We start from the raw sequence: 14,822 nt of genomic DNA, 5'->3' as shown, positions 1-14,822 counted from the left end.
AAGAAACCTAGTATGTGTGCTTTGTCAACCCCTTTGGAAGCATGGTACACTTTAAATTTCTTAGCACAATATATGTATGTGCACCAACCTATCTCATCGAGTTTACCAGTGCAAAAATTTGTTGTTTATCAATTCTTTGATGTCTTCTTTTCTAAGATCTAATGTTTACTCAAAGCTTCCTCCATGAAGACTTAAACATGACAGATTTAGGTATGTATGAAGATTAGTTTGTTAATCTAGCAAGGAGCTGTGGGGGTCTGTACATTTTCCATACACTGTTATCTACTGACATATCATCCTGGCAAGGAGCTGTGGAGGTCTGTACATTTTCCATACACTGGTATCTACTGGCATATCATCCTGACAAAACTGACTCAGCTGTGGAGGTCTGTACATTTTTCATACACTGGTATCTACTGGCATATCATCCTGACAAAACTGACTCAGCTGTGGAGGTCTGTACATTTTTCATACACTGGTATCTACTGGCATATCATCCTGTGGGGGTCTGTACATTTTTCATACACTGGAATCTACTGACATATCATCCTGACACAAACTGACTCAGCTGTGGAGGTCTGTACATTTTTCATACACTGGTATCTACTGGCATATCATCCTGTGGAGGTCTGTACATTTTCCATACACTGGTATCTACTGGCATATCATCCTGACAAAACTGACTCAGCTGTGGAGGTCTGTACATTTTTCATACACTGGTATCTACTGGCATATCATCCTGTGGGGTCTGTACATTTTTCATACACTGGTATCTACTGACATATCACCCTGACACAAACTGACTCAGCTGTGGAGGTCTGTACATTTTTCATACACTGGAATCTACTGACATATCATCCTGACACAAACTGACTCATCTCATTGTTTTTTCAGATTTCATTTTGATGAGTTCAAATTGCATACTTACAGCTTCCTTTTCCTCTTGTGTTTTGGGAATCAGTTTGAAATCTATCACAATGTGTCCCAATTTCTCATGTTTTGACCCTTCAGTCAGTTTCAATTTCATGTTCTTCAGCCTGCAATTGGGCAAAAACAAAAAACCAAATCACTAACACATGTGCTGAATTAAAATGCAATTGAGACTGGTTATACACAAAGGTATCCAAAAATATTGCCGATCTTTGATGATGAAATCAAAATGGACAGATATTTCCTAAAAATATGAAAATGCCAATTCCATCATTACATTGACACTAAATGACAACAATGTATCATTGTAAAATCTGCATATCAAAATTCAAAACTATCTCCTGAGAAAAAGATCAGCCAAACAGTATTTCCAATTTGTGTTTACTACTTTTCTCTTGTCAACTCAAGAAGTATATCGCCAACTTAAGTTTTTGGTTTGTACAGATATACCTGCAAAGATATGTGTAAACACACACCTACATCTATTGTTCATAAGTTACCGCTATTGCACATTCTATTTCAAGTGTAAGATAATAACATCAAATTGGAAGTCAATTTATAAACTAAGAGAGTTGTAAGTTATACAAGTACTATAGAGGCAGCCAGGAAAGTCGCCAATGCCTTGTACTCAAATGTACATAGATGAAAATGTAAAATACATTATAGTTCAGGGTGACCTTTAACATACAATAATTTTGCACACACCTAGAAATACCCATTATATGGTAAAATGCTGATCACTTACGGAGATCTAAAATGTGTGTTACAATTTTGAAAGATGTAATTACAAAAACTTACTTATTTGCTGGTAATTTAGTGAGGTCAACACTGACAGATCCCATGGAATCATCAGAGGCTCCTCTGTCATAATCATAGACTTTGATTGACAGGGCATCATTGATACTTTCAACTGGAATTGTAAAACTCTCATCCCAGCGGGGATTCAGATTCTTGTATATGATGCGACTCTTGTATAGTTGTTTATTCCCAATTTTGAACTTGACATATGGATCACTTGTCCCTGAAAGTTACACAAAATATGATCAATGTACATTTTTACGTCACAAACTTTAAATCTGAAGTGTTGTGATCATGGCAGGGTAAAAATGAATCCTAAATTATAAATCATGGAAATTCATCAAATTTCGCTTGCGCAAAATGTAACTGCTTATACTAGTATCTATTTGTTAGTTTGAACTTAGTGTGATCAACTCAGCCATGCCATGTAGAAGGAAAGTCTTGACAAATGAAACTGATATCCTACGACAACCTGAAGTTAACTGCGATGCTTGAGAAACGTTCCTTGGCAGTTATATTTTTGTCTTATGATATCGAAAACAGGGACAAAAATAACTAGAATATTATGTGTAAACAGAAAATTCATTATATGAAATGCCTTGTTAACATTTGACCCATAGCCAGATACATTAATATTATGAACACAGTAACTACTGTAAAATACCAGGTAATTTTACAAAAACTGTATTTTTAGAATATGTATAAATGCAAAATGCTAAAGATTGCATGAATGCCAACTAGCCTAATTTAGCTCAAAACTTGGAGCAAAATATACTCAGGGCATTATCTTCTACATGTAGATCTCCTTCACTGGTTCAACAGATGTGTGCACTCAGGACATGACATCTATCAAATCTGTTTACCAGATGTACAATACATTTCCCATGAAAGTGATGATGTATGTGGTTTGGTAAGCCTTGCAAATACAGGGTGTCCACTTAAATGGCATTAATGCAAAGAAACAACACAGAGACAAAGGTTTGCCAAAATCCGGGGTGATGGCACATCCAAACATCACCACCACCTTTCCCCACAGCCACATGCAAATTTGAATGGCCTCAGGGGAGGGCAGCATGTTACCAGGGGATGCATGTAATTGTCACAGTGGTGTCAAGGTATCATAGCGACCTGGATGGCGGTACAGGGTCCTTCATGGGATCCCACCGCACGTTGGACACCGTGCTACCGGGCACTCACTACAGACCCATGACAGTAACCCCACGAAACTTTATCGAGTTTTAAGTTATTCAAATAAAAGAAACAAATACAATTCTCTTTATTTGTGAACTGCTACTGTACCCTGCAGCTATATTACTTTTTTTTGATAGTGGATGGTGGATGGGAGTTTTACGATGTGAGCCTGAGTGTGGCAAAAGTTAAAATGGTCCAATTGTGGCATTGACAGCACTGATATGTCCATGGGTAATGACTCAGCAGAGATGACGCAAGTAGTTTAGATAGCAATGATAGGGAAGGAGGCAGGGAATTAGGTTATGTCTACAGTACATATATAGCAAGTGATAAGGCAGGGCAGTGTGTGGTGGCCTGCATTAATCAGTGGTCTTGGTCTTGGTCTCCATGCCCCCTCCAAACATTAAACCATGATTATAGCAAAGCCACAATCACCCAATAGAAGTCACAAACTTAAAGTCCCTGAAATAGCTGGTACACAACAAAATTCCTTGCAATGGCTAGTACACAAACAAGTCTCTGCAATGGCTAGTACACAAACAAGTCTCTGCAATGGCTAGTACACACACATGCAAGTCTCTGCAATGGCTAGTACACAAACAAATTCTCTGCAATGGCTAGTACACAAACAAGTCTCTGCAATGGCTAGTACACAAACAAGTCTCTGCAATGGCTAGTACACAAACAAGTCTCTGCAATGGCTAGTACACAACAATTAAGTCTCTGCAATGGCTAGTACACACACATGCAAGTCTCTGCAATGGCTAGTACACAAACAAATTCTCTGCAATGGCTAGTACACAAACAAATTCTCTGCAATGGCTAGTACACAAACAAGTCTCTGCAATGGCTAGTACACAAACAAGTCTCTGCAATGGCTAGTTCCACAAACAAGTCTCTGCAATGGCTAGTACACAAACAAGTCTCTGCAATGGCTAGTACACAAACAAGTCTCTGCAATGGCTAGTACACAAACAAGTCTCTGCAGCAGCTGGCACATAAATAAAGTCTTGATGGCTTTTACACAACCTAAGTCCCTAAAATAACTGGCACACGAACAAAGTCCCTGAAATAGCTGGCAGTATCAATGTCCCTGAAATAGCTGGCACACAAAGTCCATGCATACAGCATACCCAGAGAGTACATACCTCCATGTACACTAAAAACAAATTTCAAATGAATTTGGTGAATTCTAATGGAATCACATTTGTTCAACAAAATGGTGAAAAGAAGAAAACATTTTCCATGAATGAAAAGTAAAAATATTACTTTAAAATGATAAAACTTTTCTTGATTTCACTAAAGGTAACTACAAAAAAAAAATCAGAGCCATCTGACTAGTAGTTTCTTAGCTCTCATTTTCACTTTTTTCAAGCTCATTTGGATTTTTAGGGATTTTCATTTTCATTTACACAATAGGAACTCTTTCCATGACATATTTAAGCAGTTTTTGAATAGTGGCAGAGCTAGAACAGATCACAAGATATTTACACTCCATACATAAATACATACATACATAGCAGTACATACATAATACATACATACATACATACATACATACATACATACATACATACATACATACATACATACATACACACATACATACATACAGACATACATACAGACAGACATACAATGTACATACAGACAGACAGACAGACAGACATTCATCCATCATATATAGGCTCCCATCGTCATATACACATTTGACAACATAGGAGCTGAAAAAGGTTTAAGTCCCATTCCATATATAATTACAAAAAAATGCAAGTTATGCAGTCAAAGACACAACACTGGTATGGGTAAATTATTACCATGGAAGTGAGAATTATTTCATTATCAATTAACAATTTCCCCCGCATCAGAAATGTGAAATAATTACTCACAATACACCAGGACAATTTAATTATCTAATTGGTATTGCAAAGATGATTGTTTGCACAATGGTTTGAGAAAGAATGCAGAGACCTTTTTATTGTGCATTACTTTGGCCAATTTTTGTTTGACAGTAAAATAAAACAAATGTAATGTTGCTCTACTGAGTGACTAATACGGAAACATTAGTTGTGAAAAACCTCCTCCCAACCTGTAGCTATGGTAGAATGGACAAATGATTATGTGATATGTGCAAGAAACCCACTACTTGCAATTTTCAAATGCTCTTATCTGTTACATCTGACAAGAGGGTTGCTGCACTGTTCTACAAATGAACATTTCAGCATAATTAAGTGACATAAATAACTTGACGAAATTTTACCGGAGAAATCCACATTACAGTTGTCCCTTGATGAGATGTTATACTTTTCTACACACAGTAAGGTGAGATTTCTCTACAGCAAATTCCACTTGTCTTATGGAAATTCTATTCACTTTCTTGTAAGGTGATTGATATAATTATTAAAAACTTATTTTGATAAAAACAAATAACCACATGGGTGAGGGAATGATACAGTTACAAGTATGTTAACTCTTTATATTAGTTAAAGATACAAATTTTTAGAATTTTTGTTTTTCATGTCAATGAAAAACATTCCTATGACATCATCCATTTGGATGCTCAAGACTATACTTGCTGATTGCAATTTCTAAATACCGGTAATAGTTTCCTGGGGAATGTATAGTCCAAAGTGCATGAAAATGTAACAAAGAAAACTCAGTTTTGAAAAAATCAAAAGTATTTATTGAAAACCTTAGGGACTATTCTTCAAATGAACAACATTATCTCAGGTTTAGTTATCAATGAGCGGTGATTATTGGAAACTTGGTGATCAAAGGATGACAACAAAATCCTGCATAGTAAAAACTGTAAAAAAATTTGTCGTTTTTCCTGCTCTGTAAATATAAATATTCACATGATTAAAAAGAATGGAATTATGATAAAAGTAATATTCTTGGCCTTTTGGCAAGAGGTCCATATATCTTTCTTCCATGAATTTGACTTTGTTGTGTGTACCGGTGCTTTACTGTCTGTTCTGTGCTGTTTTGTGTCTATGTTTATAACTAGTGTATTATGAATTTTGACCTAGTGTTATGGATTACGGATGGGTACGATTGCAATTATTATTCTACCAACTCTGGAAAAAATGCAAAATTTTGGAATAGAAAAAAATTGCACATCTAAATTTTGACCACCTCTCTAAAGATATAATGTTCACATAATACATTTACTGCGCTGCTAGCATGGTCAAAATAGTACATAGACAATAAAAATTGCCATAAAATGACAAAAAATGCTAAAAATCTCATACCTCAGATTGTTTACTCAAATTATTAGAATTACCAGTAACTTGATTACTATTTATTCATAAATTGATTTTAAATAATAAGGGAGTTTCTGTAAGAGAACTCCACAAATCTTTTGAATGGTATTTTACAACAATTACCTGGGTACTTTTTGAGTCAAACAAAACAGTTTTCCTACACATACCGGTACACACCATAGACAGACAGACAGACTGATATTACATGTGAGACAGATGCTAAGATAACACTGACAGGTTCTGAGTAAATTACACATGCATGTCTGATATGATAAATTGTGCCATTTTTTATTACTATGCTGATGTCACAATTAAACAACTGGCAATATGTTCCCCTTTGATGACAGATGAAACACTGGGTTATAGTTTTGCATACATTAAGAGAACAAGTTGAATAATAGCATTATCACTTGAAAAATGGGGAAACTATGGCAAAACACATTGCTTTCCCTGTCTAACAATTATCAATGACAGAATTCTTTGGTATTTAGCAAAATTTTAATGGAATAAATACATTCTTAAAAGAAGAGCGAATGACTAAAAGTCAGTATATAACTTAAAATTTAACACATTAACACACACATACACACACACACATACACACACACACATACACACACACACATACACACACACACACAAATACACACATACATACAAATACATCATTTTGGCAAGCATTTAAAGTGTGCTGTTATTAACGCAATATATTATATTTTCATGTCTTTTTTTTTTAATCTAAAATTTTTTATACCTTTTTAACAACTGCGTATTGGTTAAGTAACCTTGCCATGGAGAAAATTCTCAAATTATCAAAAATATATCTTTAAACACACTTTTTAAATGCTATTTTTTATGAGGGTTAAAAATGTTACATCTATTAAATGCTTCTTTCGGAAGATTGCAATAATATGTTTGTTGTATGAAATCTAGCTACATCATTGTTCCATGGTAGAAGATAGAGACTGATGACACATGGAGGTGATGACTGACTAACGGAATTCAGAAATCTGTATCTACAGTAGTTATTTTACTGATTTTCACTTTGATGACAACATTACATGTAAACCAAGTGATTCACCAATACTGCATAGTGCTATTGATGTTTAATGAGCAGAATGAGTGAAGACAGTTTACACAACCATATGTGCATGAATGCAAATACAGAGTGACAGACAATATTTTATAGCGGTTCATAGTAAAGCGTTAAAATATTTTGTTGGCAGAGATATATGTAGCTATTTTAATCTGAGGTGGATCTGACGGGATAGATACAAAGTCTGTAAACTGTAGCAAAGGAAATGACACCAGCTGCAATGCTGTTGCAATTATGGCAGGATTACCTTGATCAGTGATTGGTAGGTTGTTTCAAAGGAAACATTTAGAGGCCATTTGATTGGCTGTGACTGTGAAAGTCTTGGATAAAGTGAGGGTGGCACATGAGGTAGCACTAGTCCAGAATAAAGCGGGCCACTCCTCATGAACAAAGTGATTAGCATTCTCTATTGTGTGATTTCTGTCAGGAGATAGACGGAATGGGAAATTAGATTAAACGGAACAGTAATGTGAGTAAATACATTGATCAAGTTGGGGAAAACAAGACTGATATGTACTGCTATACCGGTAGAGATCCATTAACGGGCTGAACTTTGTGGAATTTGCAAGAGTAGGCAGGGTAAAGATGACACATGCAGACTGACAATATCTGCATTTCATACTTAAAGATTGGCAGGATCAATAGTCATTGTGTCATTGGTTATCAACAAACCATTTAGTTCCAAGCAAAAATACACAGTCTATAGCTAAAATGGTTATTTCACAAATGATTACAATGCAAAAGGATTACAATATTTTAAAGATTTTATTGTTTATAGATTTCAATGACATTTCCAATTGTGAGAGTATCAATGATTGACATACGTAGAGCACCTGAAACCTGACACATTGGTTTTCAAGCAACATCTCTTACAGTTACAGCATATCACAATAATTACGGAACAATGATCTTGTCTTGTACTTCTGATACTTAGATTTTTTTTCAGTTGTACAGATAACAATGAAGTGCCAAATATTCAAAGAGTGGAGAGTATGCCCTTGAGAACTTCACATGAAAGCCATTTCAGAATAATATCTTCTTTTGTTGAATTTATGTTATCACTTCATTGCATGTTAATGTTATTATAGCATAGTGCAACCTTTGCAGTAAATTTATTAATATTTAAACTAACAATATCAAACTGCCAACTGTGCTTTATAAATTTTCATACATATATTCCGCATTTGAAATTAACCGATGAAATATGTTGTTTCCAAAGATATGCTATGCAATTGTGTAATTTTCATATTCCTGAACCAATATGAAATTTGCATGTTGTATAAATTTTTCAGTGGGCACATAGCTATGCCAACCATTTTATCACGGAATTGTAATGATCAAGTATTCAAGTCCAGAAAATGTAAATTGAGTATTTGGGGGATTAATGTGCAAAAACATGACAAAGTTGATCTCGAATGAAGCTACTGCACATTGCACTGAACCATTAATTTATATAATATTAGGCACCTCAACAATGTAACTTTTTGAATTTTTCCATTGCACTATTGGTCGAATAAACCACAACACTTGCAGTCAATTGGCGACTGAACTGCTCATTCACAGTATTCTTTGTATGACAAGATGTTTTCCCCATCACAAAACTCTAACCCTAAATATCAAACAATGACAGTAAATTACACCAGCATGTCAATGATGAACAGACAGTTTGTAGATATATTGGCATATTAAATACATTTCATTTACAGCTTCAATACCTGCTGGATCACCTATCTTCTAATTACATACCGGTACACTGAGTGAAATTGACACTCTGGTCATATTCCTATATTACAGCGCTTTTCATTTACTATTTGGAGTTTTAGTGTTTTGCACACACCTAACGAAGGTATAATTTGTTTTACTGTGACTTACAATATCAAAGGGTTGTCAACTGCCACATGTTCTCTTATAATACAGAATGTAACAAAATGAAAACACTGTAACAGACATTTGCCTCTAGAAAAAGTGGCAGTAATCATTTCAAATTCAGGCATATGATTGGTTGAAAACTTCACAGTCTCAGTCAAACCATACTAGAAGGCACTACCATTTATTTCATATCAATCATGGCATGTGATTTGTAAAGAGACATAATTTTTGATCAGAAATATCAAAATAAATGCAAAAACCAAAGCTTTTTCTCATGAACTGACCACAAATACCTTAGCTTAGCGTCAGTAAAATGAGAAAATAAGTGAACACTCAAAGCTGTCCTTCTGACTTACATGATAGAAACCTCCTAATACTGATTTTTCAATGTTCATCAAAATTACAAACTCCCGCCAAATTTGCTATTTGACAGTAACAGCATAGATTGACCTCATTGCTGTAAAACCTGAGTCTTGTCAAAGTCCAAGTTCAATACAGAGGAAAACAGTCAATTCTACACAAAACTGTCGGATTCATAAGATGACCTGGGCGACCAAATTTGGATAAGTATTCTGCCTCTTGGTTCATATCACAGTCAAATATTCTGTCTCTTGGTTCATATCACAGTCATTTTTGATTTGAGACACAAGGAACGCCTTGCTGTATACCTACTGTAACCAGGAGTGACTGTGACCATGATCTCTATTGCTTTATGGACTATCAATTAATGGAGATCACTGCTGATTGCCTTTCCATCGATGTACATTTTTACCTCTGTACTTTCCATTCTTTGGATAGATTACTCCAAAGCAATTAACATAAGGAGGTATGACAAAAAACAGTTGGCCTATTTTTAATCTGTTCAGACCAGCAGCCAGGACTGACAGTTATCACCTTTTGTGCCCGCCTCAAATTTGTAATGCAACAGCACTGCAGCATTCTCTCAGCAAGACAAAAATGAAAACATTTTGTGTGTCTTTGGATAAATTGTTGCCTTTCGATATTTCTCTTGTAGAACTGTAAACCCTGGGTATGCCAAACAAGAAATCTATATGTGCTAAACAATGAATGTCAAAAGTGAAATGACAAGCACTGTAGCTGGTATACTGCGTACACAATACTGGGAATGTACTCTTTAAAGCAACTGATAGGTTTACATCAATGTATGTCCATATTCTTTGGCTTGATGATGTTACTTGACCATAAATGGGTATGCTTGTCTGTCAGTCCAGACAACATACACTTTATACTTCTGTAGCCACCATTGGGTAGAAGGTCAATGTGTAATCTCAATGTGATGTCCAAACTACAGGAAGATAAGAAGTCCAAAGCCCTGCCACAGACACAAATCAACTTATTTCTACCCAGTATTCACTAAACTTTACAGTGGCAAAAACTGTGATGTAAAGTTATTTGGTAACTGACCTGATTTGTCCCTAACTGCCAGATCCTTGCCTTCACGAAGTATGACTTCTAACAGGAAGAATGGATATTGCTGTAGATTCACTTTACCCTGAAAACAGCAAACAAAGAAACACATGTCAAAGTTACATTTATATTTTCGAGCACAAATGAATCTTACAATATCAGGCCACTATATTTCTCACTGTACCACATGTATTTTTGCTAGAATACATGCAAAAACCATATCATATGCATTATCTTGTTCAAATATGAAACAAATTCACTGCTTCATCATTCTTCAATCTTTGCCTTTCAAATTATCAAACACTCATACTTATTACTCCTGATAGAAATCTTTGGACTCTGATCACAACTGTTTTGCTTTCAACATAATGCCTTGTATCTTTATACACTTGAACTTGGCTCCACATAAGCTACATCATACAAAACCCTTTTCTCTTCTCGTGTTGATGACTTTAGCCCTAAACACTGTATTAACCCTTTTCCTGCCAGACACTATCAGAATATTTCAAAAAAGGTAACATCAAAGTGAAATGGCATAAAAAACATCAGAGCTGTGTGAGCGAGTGTCAATACGTATATTTGTCAATCTTCCACTTTACCATTGTGGACTATATTTAATGATACAAAGCAGAAACTTATAATCATGTGAAGATAGTGAGTGAATAAAGATGTAGCTATCACTCACTATGGCAACCTGAGTACTATACACTAAACAGTCATGATGATTATACAAACAAAATTTGAAACTGTACAAAAATATAGCTTCACATGGGTATATTTTGCCAAGGAACAAACATTGTGGGTTTATTTACTGGCAATAATACTTTAAATCTGAATTACCCATAATACTGTGCAATGAATACATTTACCTCGTTTTCACACATACATCATCCACAGATGCTAATTTCTGTTTTTAGTTATATTTAGCAAATATAATACCAGGGTCTCTTAAGTTCAATCTACATATATCGAAATACTGGTACTTATTGAATATATGTACTGTACAAAAAATGATCAACATTGACTACTTTTACCACTTTTGTATCATTTGAAAGGATTTTCATTATTTAAGGCATTTAAAACTTTGAAAAAGTAATTTTTGTAAACGTTTGCTATTTTTACTCCATCGTCGATATAGAAATGGCCATATATTTTACCTCTGGCGCCTGGGTGTTGGTCGGGCTGACTGGTGGACTTGTTGATGGACTAGCAGTAGCATTGTCCAAAGATAAGCTCTGTGGTCTTGAGGACTCATTTTTTGCTTCTGTGTCGGTCTTGTTTCGTAAACTTGGAAGATCTGAATCACTGAAGCCGATTTGTTCGTCTCTTCGTTTTTGGGCTGCTTCGAAAAGCGAATCAAAATCCTTATCCGGCGAATCTAATCCATTGGATTCAGCAGCATCGTTGATTTCTGGCTGACTAAGAGTGAGCCTGGGATCGGCACCATTACCCTTGTTTTTGTCTTTACTGCCCCATTTTTTAGGTTTTGCACGACGTTTGAAACTATTCCACAGTTTCTTACGCCTGTTGACAGCGGTTTCTGAACTGTCGTGGGTGTCTATGACCTCATCGTCTCCTTCACCCTGCGAAACTGTGATAAAACAAAAGCAGTTAGAACCCAATTTACTTAACAATTTGTAAAAAAAGTCTAACGAACTTTCACTGAACACTTTCACCCCTTTCAAATAATAAAGAAAACTTTCTGGAGGGTCCAAAGTTCGAGGCATATTCATTGCCTTCAAATTTGATCTTCACATACATCGTGTCGAATGTGTACGTTGGTGTAAATGTGACGGTGACATATCCCTACAAACTGAACAACATGGGTGAATGTGTACCATATTGACAGATAATGATCCTGTTATCTATATAAAACACATCATCAGTAGCATCACTGCTGTGCTCTGCACTAGGCTTTATGAGCTGCGACCACCTGTACATACCAAATTACCCAATATACAACGACAGACGTAACATTCGATAACATTACACAATTTGGCGACTGTGGTATGATTAACAGACGTGGAGCCAGTTACGTTGATTCTTAAGACTTGAATAAGTATAGAATTTAGCCTTACGGTCTTCGGACGACATATCAGCGCTGTGACAGTGAGTTGATGACGTGACGTGACAATGACAGAACACGACTGTTACCACCTCTCCTACTACCAAAAGTGTTCTCGATGTCCCTGTGCTGTCACGTCGTTTTCAACATCTGCGCAGTCAAATTGCGCCGCTACCGTGGGCGATACCAAATTTATTCTTGGGGGTTATGGGACATGGGCTTACGAAAAGAGTGAATTTGTTACGTGAATGGGCTGACCTTTTGTATATTTAGTCGGTGTTCCATAAATTCAACACGAAAACAAATTTCCTTTTTTGTAAAATGCTACCTAATTACAACCCAAACACGAGATTAAGTTTCAGGCTGATAGACTATATTTTGAAAGGTACCCTATTCGATTTTTAAAAATTCCAACCAGCAAAATATATTGCAGATAATTTTAGAATGCGAAAAATCGTGTCTTTATAAAATCGCTTTCGGCATATTTTTTTCTGCAAAAATTAACGTGAAAAGTTATTTCAGCTTCTCTTTTCAACTTACCATCTCCATCATTTCTTTTGTTCGCATATTCCTGTTCGTCAACTATTGAGCTTGTAGGCGTGTCTTTTGGCACAGGATGTATGGGAGCACAACACACGACAGAACGCGATGCCATATTGTTATCCACGACAAAATATTGGTTGCTAAATATAGTTCCTAGATGAGCGCAAACAACTGGAATTCCGGTTGACATTTTAGTTTCTCGTTTAAAAGCCTTTAATTTTGAGATATATTCCCATGAGCCATGAGCCTTTCGAGATCTAATCAGGACGAGCACAAAATAGTTTCATTAACATTTTGTTTCTCTCGACCGACGGTTTCTGTAATTTTAAGTCGTTCGTTTACGTCCAACTAGAAACAAGTTTCATGCGTATTTCTTTGACACAAAAATATAATCTTTTCGAGAAATATAAGGCCACTCGTCTTCTGTACAAAGTAATTAATCGAACTTGATATCGCCAATGTTACTGAAAGGGACTGTTCATTATTACACTGACAACCTCTATTGTTTTTGAAAACTGAATGGGATTAGCAAATGTGTCCATTGGCATTTTAATCTCGTGTGAATTTAATTAATGGTAACTATTTTATTATGTGACTAGCGTATTTGATATGGAAAAAGATAAGGAGAACCTTATCATGACGTAAAACGTTAAAGAAATACAATGTGTTGTTGTCGACAATGTGGAGGTAGGACCCCTCCACATTGTCGACAACGACACGACGTAAAACGTTAAAGAAATACAACGTGTCGTTGTCGACAATGTGGAGGTAGGACCCCTCGAAATAATTAACATATGTAATGGGAAGCAATACAAGCTGTTGATAGTATGAATACCAATGAAAGTTGCTATATCATTCAATGCCATCAATTTGTCCTTTGGCCACAATATCCATTATGTAGTTGGTAGGCCAATATCGGTTTTGTGGAAATGGGGTTCATATTCTACATTAATATTGAAGCTTTCACGTGAATCATGGTCCTTGTACGGACAACTTCGGTCAATGTTAGATGTACAGCTAAATTCGGCAACATGCTAATATGTTTGTGACTCCATTTTAGGCCTGGCATGAAACCAGGAGACCTCGAATCTCTTGGAAGAAAACATTTATTGCGTATTTCGCACATTTTCATGGACGTATTCACATCTGAATATCAAAATATATTTCAAAGCTCTTTTCTAACATGTAAGCCTACTTAGACTCTTTAAAGCTAGGTTCTGATAGACAAGACGTTTTTGACCATGTGAACAATTCTGATTTGCATTGAGTGCCTAATCGTTTGACGAATTACCATAATTAACTTGATCCTTTCCTCTGCTTTCTTCTGTGTTTCATTTATGTTACCCTGTGCGTAAATGTAACAAATACAATCTAGCAAGTTTATCTATCGTTCACTTCAACTTAACGTGACCTTAGCAGTGCGAAACCTAATTGGCTTATTACTCAACAAACAAAAAAGTATTAAATAAACATAAGTTTCTATTAGCGTCTAATTTTTGCATTTTTGGCTAAGGGAATAGGGTACGCTCACTGTGGTGCGCCCTACTGACTTTGCCTTCTGCTAGATAGACCTAATTAAAACCAAATCTACGAAATTTTTCTTTCCAAGCTCCATTAACGACGAAAGGATTAATATCAG

General features: G+C 35.7%; 1 protein-coding gene across 2 annotated transcripts in view; it reads right to left on the bottom strand.

Annotated features, from left to right (window-relative positions):
• LOC139122109 (multiple C2 and transmembrane domain-containing protein 1-like) overlaps positions 1-13,336 on the bottom strand; it is a 48,299-nt gene extending 34,963 nt beyond the window's left edge. Inside the window, exons 1-5 of one of the 2 annotated variants that reach the window (XM_070687498.1) lie at positions 13,181-13,336; positions 11,733-12,166; positions 10,573-10,660; positions 1,729-1,951; positions 929-1,037 (exon numbers count right to left, since the gene is read on the bottom strand). In XM_070687498.1, coding sequence (XP_070543599.1) covers positions 929-1,037; positions 1,729-1,951; positions 10,573-10,660; positions 11,733-12,166; positions 13,181-13,295 — 969 coding nt within the window. In that variant the 5' untranslated portion in view covers positions 13,296-13,336. Of the gene's footprint in view, positions 1-928; positions 1,038-1,728; positions 1,952-10,572; positions 10,661-11,732; positions 12,167-12,653; positions 12,801-13,180 lie in introns of those variants that run through there. The other variant, XM_070687499.1, reaches the window with a different exon arrangement.
• Positions 13,337-14,822: the final 1,486 nt, after the last annotated feature.

Source organism: Ptychodera flava, chromosome 21 (assembly GCF_041260155.1).
Source record: "Ptychodera flava strain L36383 chromosome 21, AS_Pfla_20210202, whole genome shotgun sequence".
Taxonomy (NCBI): Eukaryota; Metazoa; Hemichordata; class Enteropneusta; family Ptychoderidae; genus Ptychodera; species Ptychodera flava.
This window is presented reverse-complemented; position numbering and strand designations above follow the sequence as displayed.